Genomic DNA, 17643 nt, shown 5'->3' with positions numbered 1-17643 from the left:
TACTTATTCGTAATGTTCTCACCATGTTCAGTATGTAATCCTCTGACCTGTCTATAACCTGTGACCTCTGACCTTGTAGAGATGGAGTTTGACCTTGACAAGGCCCTGGAAGATGTTCCTATCCACACAGAGGACCCTCCTGCACCTTCCCCTGCTCCTACCCTCTCGAGGTTAGAGAAGAGACCGTCAGGGACCATGGGAGAACTGCCCTCAGACGAGGCCAAGAAGCTGCAGCACTTCACCAAACTACGTCCTCGCAGGAACAAGAAGATGCAGTCCAGTAAGATACCGGTGAGTATCGCCGCTGTGAGTTACTGCTGGGGGAAATGAGCAGGACAGCAACAGTCCGTAAGGCAGATGTCAGTTATTCAGTTCTAACAACAACCCCAGAGTAAGAACCTTTGGAAGTGAGTATGATGTTTATTTTAGAAACACGTTTTACTCTTGTTCTCAAACACACAACTAGTCCTCTTATAACAACCCTGTAGTGGTATGGTGTTATAACAACCCTGTAGTGTGTTATAACAACCCTGTAGTGGTATGGTGTTATAACAACCCTGTAGTGGTATGGTGTTATAACAACCCTGTATTGGTATGGTGTTATAACAACCCTGTAGTGGTATGGTGTTATAACAACCCTGTAGTGGTATGGTGTTATAACAACCCTGTAGTGGTATGGTGTTATAACAACCCTGTAGTGGTATGGTGTTATAACAACCCTGTAGTGGTATGGTGTTATAACAACCCTGTAGTGGTATGGTGTTATATCAACCCTGTAGTGTTATGGTGTTATAACAACCCTGTAGTGGTATGGTGTTATAACAACCCTGTAGTGGTATGGTGTTATAACAACCCTGTAGTGTTATGGTGTTATAACAACCCTGTAGTGGTATGGTGTTATAACAACCCTGTATTGTGTTATAACAACCCTGTATTGGTATGGTGTTATAACAACCCTGTAGTGGTATGGTGTTATAACAACCCTGTATTGTCATGGTGTTATAACAACCCTGTAGTGGTATGGTGTTATAACAACCCTGTATGGTGTTATAACAACCCTGTAGTGGTATGGTGTTATAACAACCCTGTATTGTGTTATAACAACCCTGTAGTGGTATAGTGTTATAACAACCCTGTATTGGTATGGTGTTATAACAACCCTGTATTGTCATGGTGTTATATCAACCCTGTAGTGTGTTATAACAACATTGTAGTGGTATGGTGTTGTAACAACCCTGTAGTGGTATGGTGTTATAACAACCCTGTAGTGGTATGGTGTTATAACAACCCTGTATTGGTATGGTGTTATAACAACCCTGTAGTGGTATGGTGTTATAACAACCCTGTAGTGGTATGGTGTTATAACAACCCTGTAGTGGTGTGGTGTTATAACAACCCTGTAGTGGTATGGTGTTATAACAACCCTGTTATAACAAGTGTGTGTAGTGGTATGGTGTTATAACAACCCTGTAGTGGTATGGTGTTATAACAACCCTGTAGTGGTATGGTGTTATAACAACCCTGTAGTGGTATGGTGTTATAACAACCCTGTAGTGGTATGGTGTTATAACAACCCTGTAGTGGTATGGTGTTATAACAACCCTGTAGTGTGTTATAACAACCCTGTATTGGTATGGTGTTATAACAACCCTGTAGTGGTATGGTGTTATAACAACCCTGTAGTGGTATGGTGTTATAACAACCCTGTAGTGGTATGGTGTTATAACAACCCTGTAGTGGTATGGTGTTATAACAACCCTGTAGTGGTATGGTGTTATAACAACCCTGTAGTGGTATGGTGTTATAACAACCCTGTAGTGGTATGGTGTTATAACAACCCTGTAGTGGTATGGTGTTATAACAACCCTGTAGTGGTATGGTGTTATAACAACCCTGTAGTGGTATGGTGTTATAACAACCCTGTAGTGGTATGGTGTTATAACAACCCTGTAGTGTGTTATAACAACCCTGTAGTGGTATGGTGTTGTAACAACCCTGTAGTGGTATGGTGTTATAACAACCCTGTAGTGTTATAACAACCCTGTAGTGTGTTATAACAACCCTGTAGTGGTATGGTGTTATAACAACCCTGTAGTGGTATGGTGTTATAACAACCCTGTAGTGGTATGGTATGGTGTTATAACAACCCTGTAGTGTATGGTGTTATAACATGGTGTTATAACAACCCTGTAGTGGTATGGTGTTATAACAACCCTGTAGTGTTATATGGTGTTATAACAACCCTGTAGTGGTATGGTGTTATAACAACCCTGTAGTGGTATGGTGTTATAACAACCCTGTAGTGGTATGGTGTTATAACAACCCTGTGGTATGGTGGTATGGTGTTATAACAACCCTGTAGTGGTATGGTGTTATAACAACCCTGTAGTGGTATGGTGTTATAACAACCCTGTAGTGGTATGGTGTTATAACAACCCTGTAGTGGTATGGTGTTATAACAACCCTGTAGTGGTATGGTGTTATAACAACCCTGTGTAGTGTGTACCCTGTGTATGGTGTTATAACAACCCTGTAGTGGTATGGTGTTATAACAACCCTGTAGTGGTATGGTGTTATAACAACCCTGTAGTGGTATGGTGTTATAACAACCCTGTAGTGGTATGGTGTTATAACAACCCTGTAGTGGTATGGTGTTATAACAACCCTGTAGTGGTATGGTGTTATAACAACCCTGTATGGTGTGGTATGGTGTTATAACAACCCTGTAGTGGTATGGTGTTATAACAACCCTGTAGTGGTATGGTGTTATAACAACCCTGTAGTGGTATGGTGTTATAACAACCCTGTAGTGGTATGGTGTTATAACAACCCTGTAGTGGTATGGTGTTATAACAACCCTGTAGTGGTATGGTGTTATAACAACCCCTGTAGTGTTATATGGTGTTATATCAACCCTGTAGTGGTATGGTGTTATAACAACCCTGTAGTGGTATGGTGTTATAACAACCCTGTATTGGTATGGTGTTATAACAACCCTGTAGTGTGTTATAGCAACCCTGTAGTGGTATGGTGCAACCCTGTAGTGGTATGGTGTTATAACAACCCTGTAGTGGTATGGTGTTATAACAACCCTGTAGTGGTATGGTGTTATAACAACCTGTAGTGGTATGGTGTTATAACTGTAGTGGTATGGTGTTATAACAACCCTGTAGTGGTATGGTGTTATAACAACCCTGTAGTGGTATGGTGTTATAACAACCCTGTAGTGGTATGGTGTTATAACAACCCTGTAGTGGTATGGTGTTATAACAACCCTGTAGTGGTATGGTGTTATAACAACCCTGTAGTGGTATGGTGTTATAACAACCCTGTAGTGGTATGGTGTTATAACAACCCTGTAGTGGTATGGTGTTATAACAACCCTGTAGTGGTATGGTGTTATAACAACCCTGTAGTGGTATGGTGTTATAACAACCCTGTAGTGGTATGGTGTTATAACAACCCTGTAGTGGTATGGTGTTATAACAACCCTGTAGTGGTATGGTGTTATAACAACCCTGTAGTGGTATGGTGTTATAACAACCCTGTAGTGGTATGGTGTTATAACAACCCTGTAGTGGTATGGTGTTATAACAACCCTGTATTGGTATGGTGTTATAGCAACCCTGTAGTGGTATGGTGTTATAACAACCCTGTAGTGGTATGGTGTTATAACAACCCTGTAGTGGTATGGTGTTATAACAACCCTGTAGTGGTATGGTGTTATAACAACCCTGTAGTGTGTTATAACAACCCTGTAGTGGTATGGTGTTATAACAACCCTGTATTGGTATGGTGTTATAACAACCCTGTAGTGGTATGGTGTTATAACAACCCTGTAGTGGTATGGTGTTATAACAACCCTGTAGTGGTATGGTGTTATAACAACCCTGTATTGGTATGGTGTTATAACAACCCTGTAGTGTGTTATAACAACACTAGTGGTATGGTGTTATAACAACCCTGTAGTGGTATGGTGTTATAACAACCCTGTAGTGGTATGGTGTTATAACAACCCTGTAGTGGTATGGTGTTATAACAACCCTGTAGTGGTATGGTGTTATAACAACCCTGTAGTGGTATGGTGTTATAACAACCCTGTAGTGGTATGGTGTTATAACAACCCTGTAGTGGTATGTGTTATAACAACCCTGTAGCAAGTGGTATGGTGTTATAACAACCCTGTAGTGGTATGGTGTTATAACAACCCTGTATTGGTATGGTGTTATAACAACCCTGTATTGGTATGGTGTTATAACAACCCTGTAGTGTGTTATAACAACACTAGTGGTATGGTGTTGTAACAACCCTGTAGTGGTATGGTGTTATAACAACCCTGTAGTGGTATGGTGTTATAACAACCCTGTAGTGGTATGGTGTTATAACAACCCTGTAGTGGTATGGTGTTATAACAACCCTGTGGTATGGTATGGTGTTATAACAACCCTGTAGTGGTATGGTGTTATAACAACCCTGTAGTGGTATGGTGTTATAACAACCCTGTAGTGGTATGGTGTTATAACAACCCTGTAGTGGTATGGTGTTATAACAACACTGTAGTGGTATGGTGTTATAACAACCCTGTAGTGGTATGGTGTTATAACAACCCTGTAGTGGTATGGTGTTATAACAACCCTGTAGTGGTATGGTGTTATAACAACCCTGTAGTGGTATGGTGTTATAACAACCCTGTATTGTCATGGTGTTATAACAACCCTGTAGTGGTATGGTGTTATAACAACCCTGTATTGTCATGGTGTTATAACAACCCTGTAGTGGTATGGTGTTATAACAACCCTGTAGTGGTATGGTGTTATAACAACCCTGTATTGGTATGGTGTTATAACAACCCTGTATTGTCTTTGTGTGATAACAACCCTGTAGTGGTATGGTGTTATAACAACCCTGTAGTGGTATGGTGTTATAACAACCCTGTATTGGTATGGTGTTATAACAACCCTGTAGTGGTATGGTGTTATAACAACCCTGTAGTGGTATGGTGTTATAACAACCCTGTAGTGGTATGGTGTTATAACAACCCTGTAGTGGTATGGTGTTATAACAACCCTGTAGTGGTATGGTGTTATAACAACCCTGTAGTGGTATGGTGTTATTGTATTGTCTGTAGTGGTTGGTGTTATAACAACCCTGTAGTGGTATGGTGTTATAACAACCCTGTAGTGGTATGGTGTTATAACAACCCTGTATTGTCTTGGTGTTATAACAACCCTGTAGTGGTATGGTGTTATAACAACCCTGTAGTGGTATGGTGTTATAACAACCCTGTATTGGTATGGTGTTATATCAACCCTGTAGTGTGTTATAACAACCCTGTAGTGGTATGGTGTTATAACAACCCTGTAGTGGTATGGTGTTATAACAACCCTGTAGTGGTATGGTGTTATAACAACCCTGTAGTGGTATGGTGTTATAACAACCCTGTAGTGGTATGGTGTTATAACAACCCTGTAGTGGTATGGTGTTATAACAACCCTGTAGTGGTATGGTGTTATAACAACCCTGTATTGTCTTGGTGTTATAACAACCCTGTATTGTCATGGTGTTATAACAACCCTGTAGTGGTATGGTGTTATAACAACCCTGTATTGTCTTGGTGTTATAACAACCCTGTAGTGGTATGGTGTTATAACAACCCTGTATTGGTATGGTGTTATATCAACCCTGTAGTGTGTTATAACAACACTGTAGTGGTATGGTGTTGTAACAACCCTGTAGTGGTATGGTGTTATAACAACCCTGTAGTGGTATGGTGTTATAACAACCCTGTAGTGGTATGGTGTTATAGCAACCCTGTAGTGGTATGGTGTTATAACAACCCTGTAGTGGTATGGTGTTATAACAACCCTGTAGTGGTATGGTGTTATAACAACCCTGTAGTGGTATGGTGTTATAACAACCCTGTAGTGGTATGGTGTTATAACAACCCTGTAGTGGTATGGTGTTATAACAACCCTGTATTGTCATGGTGTTATAACAACCCTGTAGTGGTATGGTGTTGTAACAACCCTGTAGTGGTATGGTGTTATAACAACCCTGTAGTGGTATGGTGTTATAACAACCCTGTAGTGGTATGGTGTTATAACAACCCTGTATTGGTATGGTGTTATAACAACCCTGTAGTGGTATGGTGTTATAACAACCCTGTATTGTCTCGGTGTTATAACAACCCTGTAGTGGTATGGTGTTATAACAACCCTGTATTGGTATGGTGTTATATCAACCCTGTAGTGTGTTATAACAACACTGTAGTGGTATGGTGTTATAACAACCCTGTAGTGGTATGGTGTTATAACAACCCTGTAGTGGTATGGTGTTATAACAACCCTGTAGTGGTATGGTGTTATAACAACCCTGTAGTGGTATGGTGTTATAACAACCCTGTAGTGGTATGGTGTTATAACAACCCTGTAGTGGTATGGTGTTATAACAACCCTGTAGTGGTATGGTGTTATAACAACACCTGTTATAACAACCCTGTAGTGGTATGGTGTTATAACAACCCTGTAGTGGTATGGTGTTATAACAACCCTGTAGTGTATGGTGTTATGGTGTTATGGTGTTATAACAACCCTGTATTGTCATGGTGTTATAACAACCCTGTAGTGGTATGGTGTTATAACAACCCTGTAGTGGTATGGTGTTATAACAACCCTGTATTGTGTTATAACAACCCTGTATTGGTATGGTGTTATAACAACCCTGTAGTGGTATGGTGTTATAACAACCCTGTAGTGGTATGGTGTTATAACAACCCTGTAGTGGTATGGTGTTATAACAACCCTGTATTGTCATGGTGTTATAACAACCCTGTATTGTGTTATAACAACCCTGTAGTGGTATAGTGTTATAACAACCCTGTATTTTTACTCCACAGCCAATCAGCAGCACCACGTCTCAGGACGGAGAGCAGAACGGCCTGCATGGAAGGGTTGATGAGGGGGTGGACGAGTTCTTCTCCAAGAAAGTCACCAAGATGGACTCGAAGTTAGCGTTACGACTCATCACTATGAACAATTACTTGTCCTCTTGCTCTTTCAGCCATGTTTATATTGAAAAGGTTAACTTTCTCTCTCTCTCTCCCTCTCACTCCACCCTCTCTCCGTCTCTCACTCCTCTCTTTCCCTCTCTCTCTCACTCCCCCCTCTCTCCGTCTCTCACTCCTCTCTTTCGCTCTCTCTCTCACTCCCCCCTCTCTCCGTCTCTCACTCCTCTCTTTCGCTCTCCCTCTCTCTCTCACTCCCCCTCTCTCTCACTCCCCCCTCTCTCCGTCTCTCACTCCTCTTTCGCTCTCCCTCTCTCTCTCACTCCCCCTCTCTCCGTCTCTCACTCCTCTCTTTCGCTCTCCCTCTCTCTCTCACTCCCCCTCCCTCTCTCTCTTTTCCCCCTCTCTCCGTCTCTCACTCCTACCTCTCTCTCTCCCTCTCTCTCTCACTCCCCCCTCTCTCCGTCTATCACTCCTCTCTTTCGCTCTCCCCCCTCCCTCCCCCTCTCAGACGTTCCCTAAAGAGTTCAGACTCCCAGGACGGGGAGAAGAAGAGAAGTAAAGGAGGTTTCCTCAACCTCATCAAGTCTCGCACCTCCAAGTCTTCAGACAAAGACAAGTCTTCAGACAAAGACAAGTCAGAGAAGAACCAGTCTACCCCAGCTCCAGCCCTAACCCCAGCTCCAGTAACCACTGTCCCCGAGGGTCCTTCCTCCCCTAAGGCCTCCCTGAAGAGCCAAGCTCCAGAACCACCAACCAAGGTCAAGGAGGCCAAGACCCAGCCCACTCATCCCAGCCAGCTCACCCAACCCCTGGAGTGCAGCAGCAGCTCAGACCGGTCTGAGGAGCTACGGACCCCAGACTCTATGGATGAGGTGTCAGAGGGGGACAGTAAGGGTAGTCCCCAGGGGGGGAGGCGCTACGGGGTGCAGGTGATGGGGACTGGACTCCTGGCGGAGATGAAGGCCAAGCAGGAGAGACGGACCTTCGGATCACATAAGGTCAGTACTGGAGAATCAAAAGTAATGTATTACTGTAACTACATCAGTCAGTACTGGAGAACCAAAAGTAATATATTACTGTTACTACATCTGTCTGTACCGGTGAATCAAGAGTAATATACTACTGTAACTACATCCGTCAGTACTGGCGAACCAAAAGTAATATATTACTGTTACTACGTCTGTCTGTACTGGTGAATCAAAAGTAATATATTACTGTAACTGTCTGTACTGGTTTATATACTGAACAAAAATATAAGCATAGTTTAAACTATTTTACTGAGTTACAATTCAAATCAGGAAATCATTCCATTGAATTACATTAATTAGGCCCTAATCTGTTGAAGCACCTTTGGCAACGGGTACAGCCTCGAGTCTTCTTGGGTATGACACTACAAGCTTGGCACACCTGCATTTGGGGAGTTTCTCCCATTCTTATCTGCAGATCCTCTCAAGCTCTGTCAGGATGGATGGGGAGCGTCGCTGCACAGCTATTTTCAGCAGGTTTTCTTCAAGGATCTCTCTGTACTTTGCTCTGTTCATCTTTCCCTCGATTCTGACTCGTCTCCCAGTCCCTGCCGCTGAAAAACATCCCCACAGCATGATGCTGCCACCGTCACTGTAGGGATGGTTCCAGGTTTCCTCCAGACGTGACACTTGGCATTCAGGCCAAAGAGTTCAATCTTGGTTTCATCAGACCAGAGAATCTTGTTTCTCATGGTCTGAGAATCCTTTAGGAGCCTTTTGGCAAACTCCAAGCGGCCTGTCATATGCCATCTGTTGGCGGGGTCATGGTGCTGAGCTGTATGGCTGGACCTCAGCCCAGTCACTCTGTTACACTACAGCGCCACCTGCTGCTGGAAATAAATACAGCACAACACTTATTGTATTCTAAGAGCAAGCTGGGACGCTAAGTCGATAGGAGACAGTAACGTCCACACTAGTAGTAGGTCGATGTATAGTAGATGCTGTGACTGAACCCCCAGGGTTGTCTGTCTGTCTCCCCCAGGACCAGTATGACCAGTCGTCCAGTCCAGACAGCAGTGGCAGCGGTGAGTGCATCTCTACTGGCTTGTTTATGTTTACAGAGTGGGAATCACATGACGTGGGAGACCATACTTCCTGAACCACAGATGTGTATCGATTCACCCTGACTGCCTTGATTTAGACGGTCAACTTGAAGCTTATCTTGGACATGACCTCATGCATGTGTTTGCATGTGACTGAAGGTAATGAAGTTATTAGCACAGTTAGTGACTGAACCAGAAGACTTGTTTTGTGAATCATTTGTGAATCAGTTGTGAATCGTTTGTGTGACTTGTTGCCTTTCTGTGTGTCCCGTGAATGGCCATGTGTGTCCGACTATATAGCCTCACTATTGTTATTTTATTGTTGCTCCTTAATTATTTGTTATTTATCTATTATATATTTTTTTACTTCAGTTTATTTTTGTAAATTCTTTCTTAACACTTATTTTTCTTAAAACTGCATTGTTGGTTAAGGGCTTGTAAGTAAGCATTTCACTGTAAGGTCTACCTACACCTGTTGTATTCAGCGCATGTGACAAATTAACATTTTGATTTGATTATGTGTGTGAGCAGTGAAGGGCCAGCCTATCCCAACAGAGAGCAGGTCTCCAGGTGGCTCCAAGGCAGAGGGGGTGGTGGTGGTCGGCTCCCCAGAGAAGAGCCCTCGTGGTGGGGAGGCCAAACCAGAGACGGTCCCTAGGAACCGCATTACCTCAGTCCTAAGTTCCAGTCCTAAGCCTCCTCTTCAGGGCCCCAAGCCAGCCCTCGCTGCCCGACCCTCCATCCTTCAGAAGCCGCGCACCGGCAGTAGCAGGAGCATAGGTAGGCCTGTAATATGGAGCATTGAGATGTACAGATATACTAGATATTCTTATATCCTTCCATTAGTATGGATAACAACCAGGAGAATTGGTAGACAGGGTACAACATTTGGTCCACCAGCCACTGGGGCAGGTAGATAAAAAAAATCTACCAGACAAAATGTTTTAATTTAATTTAAAATTACTCTAATAAAACACACACATAAACAGACGAGCCTTCTTTGTAATGCTTCTTAAACAGCACATATATTACTAGTAAGAAGTAACTAATGTGGTTTATTGAATAATATTTTTTTTTACTCCCTTTAAGGGCGGGAGGTTGCCGTGGTAGCGTGATGTCAGTCATGTTAGTAACTGTGAGATTCAGTCTGACTAGTAGAGGCGTTGTCTTCTCTTCTCTAGCTGTTGAAACATAGAAAACATAGTAAAACAAACATGGCTTGTGAAACAAAACAACGTAAATAGTCAAGAAACACAAGGATAAAGTCTCTCTTCAGTAGACTTTAGTTTCAAGTAAATAAGACCAACTTTTAGGCCTTGTCCGCAGCGCTTCTAAAGATGAATATTTCCCTCAGCTCTTCACCCCCAGCCAGGCAGTGTTGCAGCGCGAGGTGGAATAGACTATATAGGATTTGTAGTTCTTTGACTTTGTGCAATTAATTTACCAGCTATGAAACAAAATGGCCCCAAAATACTTTGAAAACAATTTGACTATAAATGTGATCATACTTGACTATTTTTATTCCCAAACTCACTGTGGAGCCAACCTCCCGCCACAGTGGCTGGTGAGAGACTCAGGAGCATAGATACAGTATGGATCAGATAAACAAAATATATATGTTTTATTCCTGTGGTATAGTGAACAGCCAGGAGCATAGATACAGTATGGATCAGATAAACAAAATATATATGTTTTATTCCTGGATGTTAAATCTGTTAAAGATCTAGAACTATCAGGCCCCTGGATGTTAAAGATCTAGAACTATCTAGCCCCTGGATGTTACATCTGTTAAAGATCTAGAACTATCTAGCCCCTGGATATTAAAGATCTAGAACTATCTAGCTCCTGGATGTTACATCTGTTAAAGATCTAGAACTATCTAGCCCCTGGATCTTACATCTGTTAAAGATCTAGAACTATCTAGCCCCTGGATATTAAAGATCTAGAACTATCTAGTCCCTGGATGTTAAAGATCTAGAACTATCAGGCCCCTGGATGTTACATCTGTTAAAGATCTAGAACTATCTAGCCCATGGATGTTAAAGATCTAGAACTATCTAGCCCCTGGATGTTAAAGATCTAGAACTATCTAGCCCCTGGATGTTAAAGATCTAGAACTCTCTAGCCCCTGGATGTTACATCTGTTAAAGATCTAGAACTATCTAGCCCATGGATGTTAAAGATCTAGAACTATCTAGCCCCTGGATGTTAAAGATCTAGAACTATCTAGCCCCTGGATGTTAAAGATCTAGAACTCTCTAGCCCCTGGATGTTACATCTGTTAAAGATCTAGAACTATCGAGCCCCTGGATATTAAAGATCTAGAACTATCTAGCCCCCTGGATATTAAAGATCTAGAACTATCTAGCTCCTGGATGTTACATATGTTAAAGATCTAGAACTATCTAGCCCCTGGATGTTATATCTGTTAAAGATCTAGAACTATCTAGCCCCTGGATGTTAAATCTGTTAAAGATCTAGAACTATCAGACCCCTGGATATTAAAGATCTAGAACTATCGAGCCCCCTGGATATTAAAGATCTAGAACTATCTAGCCCCTGGATATTAAAGATCTAGAACTATCTAGCCACTGGATGTTACATCTGTTAAAGATCTAGATCTAGCCCCTGGATATTAAAGATCTAGAACTATCTAGCCCCTGGATATTAAAGATCTAGAACTATCTAGCCCCTGGATATTAACGATCTAGAACTATCTAGCCCCTGGATATTAAAGATCTAGAACTATCTAGCCCCTGGATATTAAATATCTAGAACTATCTAGCTCCTGGATGTTAAAGCTGTTAAAGATCTAGAACTATCTAGCCCCTGGATATTAAAGATCTAGAACTATCTAGCTCCTGGATGTTACATCTGTTAAAGATCTAGAACTATCTAGCCCCTGGATATTAAAGATCTAGAACTATCTAGCTCCTGGATGTTACATCTGTTAAAGATCTAGAACTATCTAGCCCCTGGATGTTACATCTGTTAAATATCTAGAACTATCTAGCCCCTGGATATTACATCTGTTAACGATCTATAACTATCTAGCCCCTGGATATTAAAGATCTAGAACTATCTAGCCCCTGGATGTTACATCTGTTAAAGATCTAGAACTATCTAGCCCCTGGATGTTACATCTGTTAACGATCTAGAACTATCTAGCCCCTGGATGTTACATCTGTTAAAGATCTAGAACTATCTAGCCCATGGATGTTAAAGATCTAGAACTATCTAGTCCCTGGATGTTAAAGATCTAGAACTATCTAGCTCCTGGATGTTAAAGATCTAGAACTATCAGGCCCCTGGATGTTACATCTGTTAAAGATCTAGAACTATCGAGCCCCTGGATATTAAAGATCTAGAACTATCTAGCTCCTGGATGTTAAAGATCTAGAACTCTCTAGCCCCTGGATGTTACATCTGTTAAAGATCTAGAACTATCTAGCCCATGGATGTTAAAGATCTAGAACTATCTAGCCCCTGGATGTTAAAGATCTAGAACTATCTAGCCCCTGGATGTTAAAGATCTAGAACTCTCTAGCCCCTGGATGTTACATCTGTTAAAGATCTAGAACTATCTAGCCCATGGATGTTAAAGATCTAGAACTATCTAGCCCCTGGATGTTAAAGATCTAGAACTCTCTAGCCCCTGGATGTTACATCTGTTAAAGATCTAGAACTATCGAGCCCCTGGATATTAAAGATCTAGAACTATCGAGCCCCCTGGATATTAAAGATCTAGAACTATCTAGCTCCTGGATGTTACATATGTTAAAGATCTAGAACTATCTAGCCCCTGGATGTTATATCTGTTAAAGATCTAGAACTATCTAGCCCCTGGATGTTAAATCTGTTAACGATCTAGAACTATCAGACCCCTGGATATTAAAGATCTAGAACTATCGAGCCCCCTGGATATTAAAGATCTAGAACTATCTAGCCCCTGGATATTAAAGATCTAGAACTATCTAGCCACTGGATGTTACATTTGTTAAAGATCTAGATCTAGCCCCTGGATATTAAAGATCTAGAACTATCTAGCCCCTGGATATTAAAGATCTAGAACTATCTAGCCCCTGGATATTAACGATCTAGAACTATCTAGCCCCTGGATATTAAATATCTAGAACTATCTAGCTCCTGGATGTTAAAGCTGTTAAAGATCTAGAACTATCTAGCCCCTGGATATTAAAGATCTAGAACTATCTAGCTCCTGGATGTTAAAGCTGTTAAAGATCTAGAACTATCTAGCCCCTGGATATTAAAGCTGTTTAAAATCTAGAACTATCTAGCTCCTGGATGTTAAAGATCTAGAACTATCTATCCCCTGGATATTAAAGATCTAGAACTATCTATCCCCTGGATATTAAAGATCTAGAACTATCTAGCCCCTGGATATTAAAGATCTAGAACTATCTAGCTCCTGGATGTTAAAGCTGTTTCAAATCTAGAACTATCTAGCCCCTGGATATTAAAGATATAGAACTATCTAGCCCCTGGATATTAAAGATCTAGAACTATCTAGCCCCTGGATATTAACGATCTAGAAGTATCTAGCCCCTGGATATTAAAGATCTAGAACTATCTAGCCCCTGGATATTAAATATCTAGAACTATCTAGCTCCTGGATGTTAAAGCTGTTAAAGATCTAGAACTATCTATCCCCTGGATATTAAAGATCTAGAACTATCTAGCCCCTGGATATTAAAGATCTAGAACTATCTAGCCCCTGGATATTAAAGATCTAGAACTATCTAGCCCCTGCATGTTAAAGATCTAGAACTATCTATCCCCTGGATATTAAAGATCTAGAACTATCTAGCCCCTGGATATTAAAGATCTAGAACTATCTAGCTCCTGGATGTTAAAGCTGTTAAAGATCTAGAACTATCTAGCCCCTGGATATTAAAGATCTAGAACTATCTAGCTCCTGGATGTTACATCTGTTAAAGATCTAGAACTATCTAGCCCCTGGATATTAAAGATCTAGAACTATCTAGCTCCTGGATGTTACATCTGTTAAAGATCTAGAACTATCTAGCCCCTGGATGTTACATCTGTTAAAGATCTAGAACTATCTAGCCCCTGGATATTACATATGTTAACGATCTATAACTATCTAGCCCCTGGATATTAAAGATCTAGAACTATCTAGCCCCTGGATGTTACATCTGTTAAAGATCTAGAACTATCTAGCCCCTGGATGTTACATCTGTTAACGATCTAGAACTATCTAGCCCCTGATTGTTACATCTGTTAAAGATCTAGAACTATCTAGCCCATGGATGTTAAAGATCTAGAACTATCTAGTCCCTGGATGTTAAAGATCTAGAACTATCTAGCTCCTGGATGTTAAAGATCTAGAACTATCTAGCCCCTGGATATTACATCTGTTAACGATCTAGAACTATCTAGCCCCTGGATATTAAAGATCTAGAACTATCTAGCTCCTGGATGTTAAAGATCTAGAACTCTCTAGCCCCTGGATGTTACATCTGTTAAAGATCTAGAACTATCTAGCCCATGGATGTTAAAGATCTAGAACTATCTAGCCCCTGGATGTTAAAGATCTAGAACTATCTAGCCCCTGGATGTTAAAGATCTAGAACTCTCTAGCCCCTGGATGTTACATCTGTTAAAGATCTAGAACTATCTAGCCCATGGATGTTAAAGATCTAGAACTCTCTAGCCCCTGGATGTTACATCTGTTAAAGATCTAGAACTATCGAGCCCCTGGATATTAAAGATCTAGAACTATCGAGCCCCCTGGATATTAAAGATCTAGAACTATCTAGCTCCTGGATGTTACATATGTTAAAGATCTAGAACTATCTAGCCCCTGGATGTTAAATCTGTTAAAGATCTAGAACTATCAGACCCCTGGATATTAAAGATCTAGAACTATCGAGCCCCCTGGATATTAAAGATCTAGAACTATCTAGCCCCTGGATATTAAAGATCTAGAACTATCTAGCCACTGGATGTTACATCTGTTAAAGATCTAGATCTAGCCCCTGGATATTAAAGATCTAGAACTATCTAGCCCCTGGATATTAAAGATCTAGAACTATCTAGCCCCTGGATATTAACGATCTAGAACTATCTAGCCCCTGGATATTAAATATCTAGAACTATCTAGCTCCTGGATGTTAAAGCTGTTAAAGATCTATAACTATCTAGCCCCTGGATATTAAAGATCTAGAACTATCTAGCTCCTGGATGTTAAAGCTGTTAAAGATCTAGAACTATCTAGCCCCTGGATATTAAAGCTGTTTAAAATCTAGAACTATCTAGCTCCTGGATGTTAAAGATCTAGAACTATCTATCCCCTGGATATTAAAGATCTAGAACTATCTATCCCCTGGATATTAAAGATCTAGAACTATCTAGCCCCTGGATATTAAAGATCTAGAACTATCTAGTTCCTGGATGTTAAAGCTGTTTCAAATCTAGAACTATCTAGCCCCTGGATATTAAAGATATAGAACTATCTAGCCCCTGGATATTAAAGATCTAGAACTATCTAGCCCCTGGATATTAACGATCTAGAAGTATCTAGCCCCTGGATATTAAAGATCTAGAACTATCTAGCCCCTGGATATTAAATATCTAGAACTATCTAGCTCCTGGATGTTAAAGCTGTTAAAGATCTAGAACTATCTAGCCCCTGGATATTAAAGATCTAGAACTATCTAGCCCCTGGATATTAAAGATCTAGAACTATCTAGCCCCTGGATATTAAAGATCTAGAACTATCTAGCCCCTGCATGTTAAAGATCTAGAACTATCTATCCCCTGGATATTAAAGATCTAGAACTATCTAGCCCCTGGATATTAAAGATCTAGAACTATCTAGCTCCTGGATGTTAAAGCTGTTAAAGATCTAGAACTATCTAGCCCCTGGATATTAAAGATCTAGAACTATCTAGCCCCTGGATGTTAAAGATCTAGAACTATCTATCCCCTGGATATTAAAGATCTAGAACTATCTAGCTCCTGGATGTTAAAGCTGTTAAAGATCTAGAACTATCTAGCCCCTGGATATTAAAGATCTAGAACTATCTAGCCCCTGGATGTTAAAGATCTAGAACTATCTAGCCCCTGGATATTAAAGATCTAGAACTATCTAGCCCCTGGATATTAAAGATCTAGAACTATCTAGCTCCTGGATGTTAAAGCTGTTAATATTCTGGGGTCTGAGGCTGGACACCTGCCTTTCAATAGACCACAGATCTTCACCTAGGATGCCAACTAATCTGGCTTCCTGTCGCAGTCATCAACTACGTAAACAACAATAAATTATATATCTTAACCTGTAAATTTGACACACACCTGTCCTAGTTTTGGGACAATAGAAACCTTGTGTAAGGGCGTTCTTCGTTTGTAGAAAGAGAGTCGGACCGAAATGCAGCGTGTAGGTTACTCATGACTTTAATGAAAGAATGCGTACATGAAATAAGTCAATAACATACTAAGCAAAACAACAAACGGAACGTGAAACTAATACAGCCTATCTGGTGACTATAACACAGAGACAGGACAATCACCCACGAATTACAAAGTGAAACTAAGCTGCCTAAATACGGTTCCCAATCCGAGACAACGAGAAACACCTGACTCTTAATTGAGAACCGCCTCAGGCAGCCAAACCTATACCACACCCCTAATCAGCCGCAATCCCAAATAATACAAACCCCAATACAAAACACAACATATAAACCCATGTCACACCCTGGCCTACCCAAACTATTAACAAAAACACAAAATACAATGACCAAGGCGTGACACCTTGGTGTAGTTCTGATACGGGTTCTCTTTCTGTCTTCCAGATGAGGTCTGTGACTCTCCTGGAGGGAATGTGTCTCCCAAGGGGGTAATGCTGCCTTACAGCCTGAAGAGGGTCCCCTTGGACAAGGACAAGGAGGGGCAGGGCAGTCCTCTACTGGGGGGCACGGGGAGCAACAAAAACCCCTCTGCTCAGGCAGGTAGGTTACCTTTACCCATCCAGGTAGGAACAGACCTAGTCACACACTATCATACTTCCAGGTGTCGTTCATCACTTTGCGTTTGAGGAAGCCTGGAAGGAGAGGCTGTTTAGCCCTAAAGCGCAGGCCTCTGTTTCCCTCGAACTGTATCTGTTCTCAGTAGAGAGAGAGATGTGTCGGACACCAGAATATATTATCCTTACTGCATAGAACATAATGCACAATCACAGTTACAACTAAATCTTAACTCCATTTTTGTTAAGATTGCCATTCCATCTTATTCCAAGTGAATCGTCTCATAAACTGTCGTTTTGAACGTAGCCTTTGTCTTGTAGATAGATATCATTAAGCCTTCATAGATTACTGTTTTTCTCATCGATAGATAGGCTAGGATTTATCTCTGTGGTTTTCCTCTAGAGAGATAGGCCAGGATTTATCTCTGGGGTTTTCCTCATAGAGAGATAGGCCAGGATTTATCTCTGTGGTTTTCCTCATAGATGGATAGGCCAGGATTTATCTCTGTGGTTTTCCTCATAGAGAGATAGGCCAGGATTTATCTCTGTGGTTTTCCTCATAGA

The 17643-nt window shown here is 41.2% G+C and overlaps 1 protein-coding gene across 1 annotated transcript in view; it reads left to right on the top strand.

Moving 5' to 3' along the window:
* LOC115117105 (F-actin-uncapping protein LRRC16A-like) overlaps positions 1-17643 on the top strand; it is a 186090-nt gene that overhangs the window by 157216 nt on the left and 11231 nt on the right. The window contains exons 30-35 of the mRNA XM_065027134.1: positions 80-291; positions 6896-7005; positions 7515-8004; positions 9014-9056; positions 9606-9854; positions 16910-17065. Coding sequence (XP_064883206.1) covers positions 80-291; positions 6896-7005; positions 7515-8004; positions 9014-9056; positions 9606-9854; positions 16910-17065 — 1260 coding nt within the window. The remainder of the gene's footprint in view (positions 1-79; positions 292-6895; positions 7006-7514; positions 8005-9013; positions 9057-9605; positions 9855-16909; positions 17066-17643) is intronic.

Source organism: Oncorhynchus nerka, linkage group LG14 (genome assembly GCF_034236695.1).
Source record: "Oncorhynchus nerka isolate Pitt River linkage group LG14, Oner_Uvic_2.0, whole genome shotgun sequence".
NCBI lineage: Eukaryota > Metazoa > Chordata > Actinopteri > Salmoniformes > Salmonidae > Oncorhynchus > Oncorhynchus nerka.
This window is presented reverse-complemented; position numbering and strand designations above follow the sequence as displayed.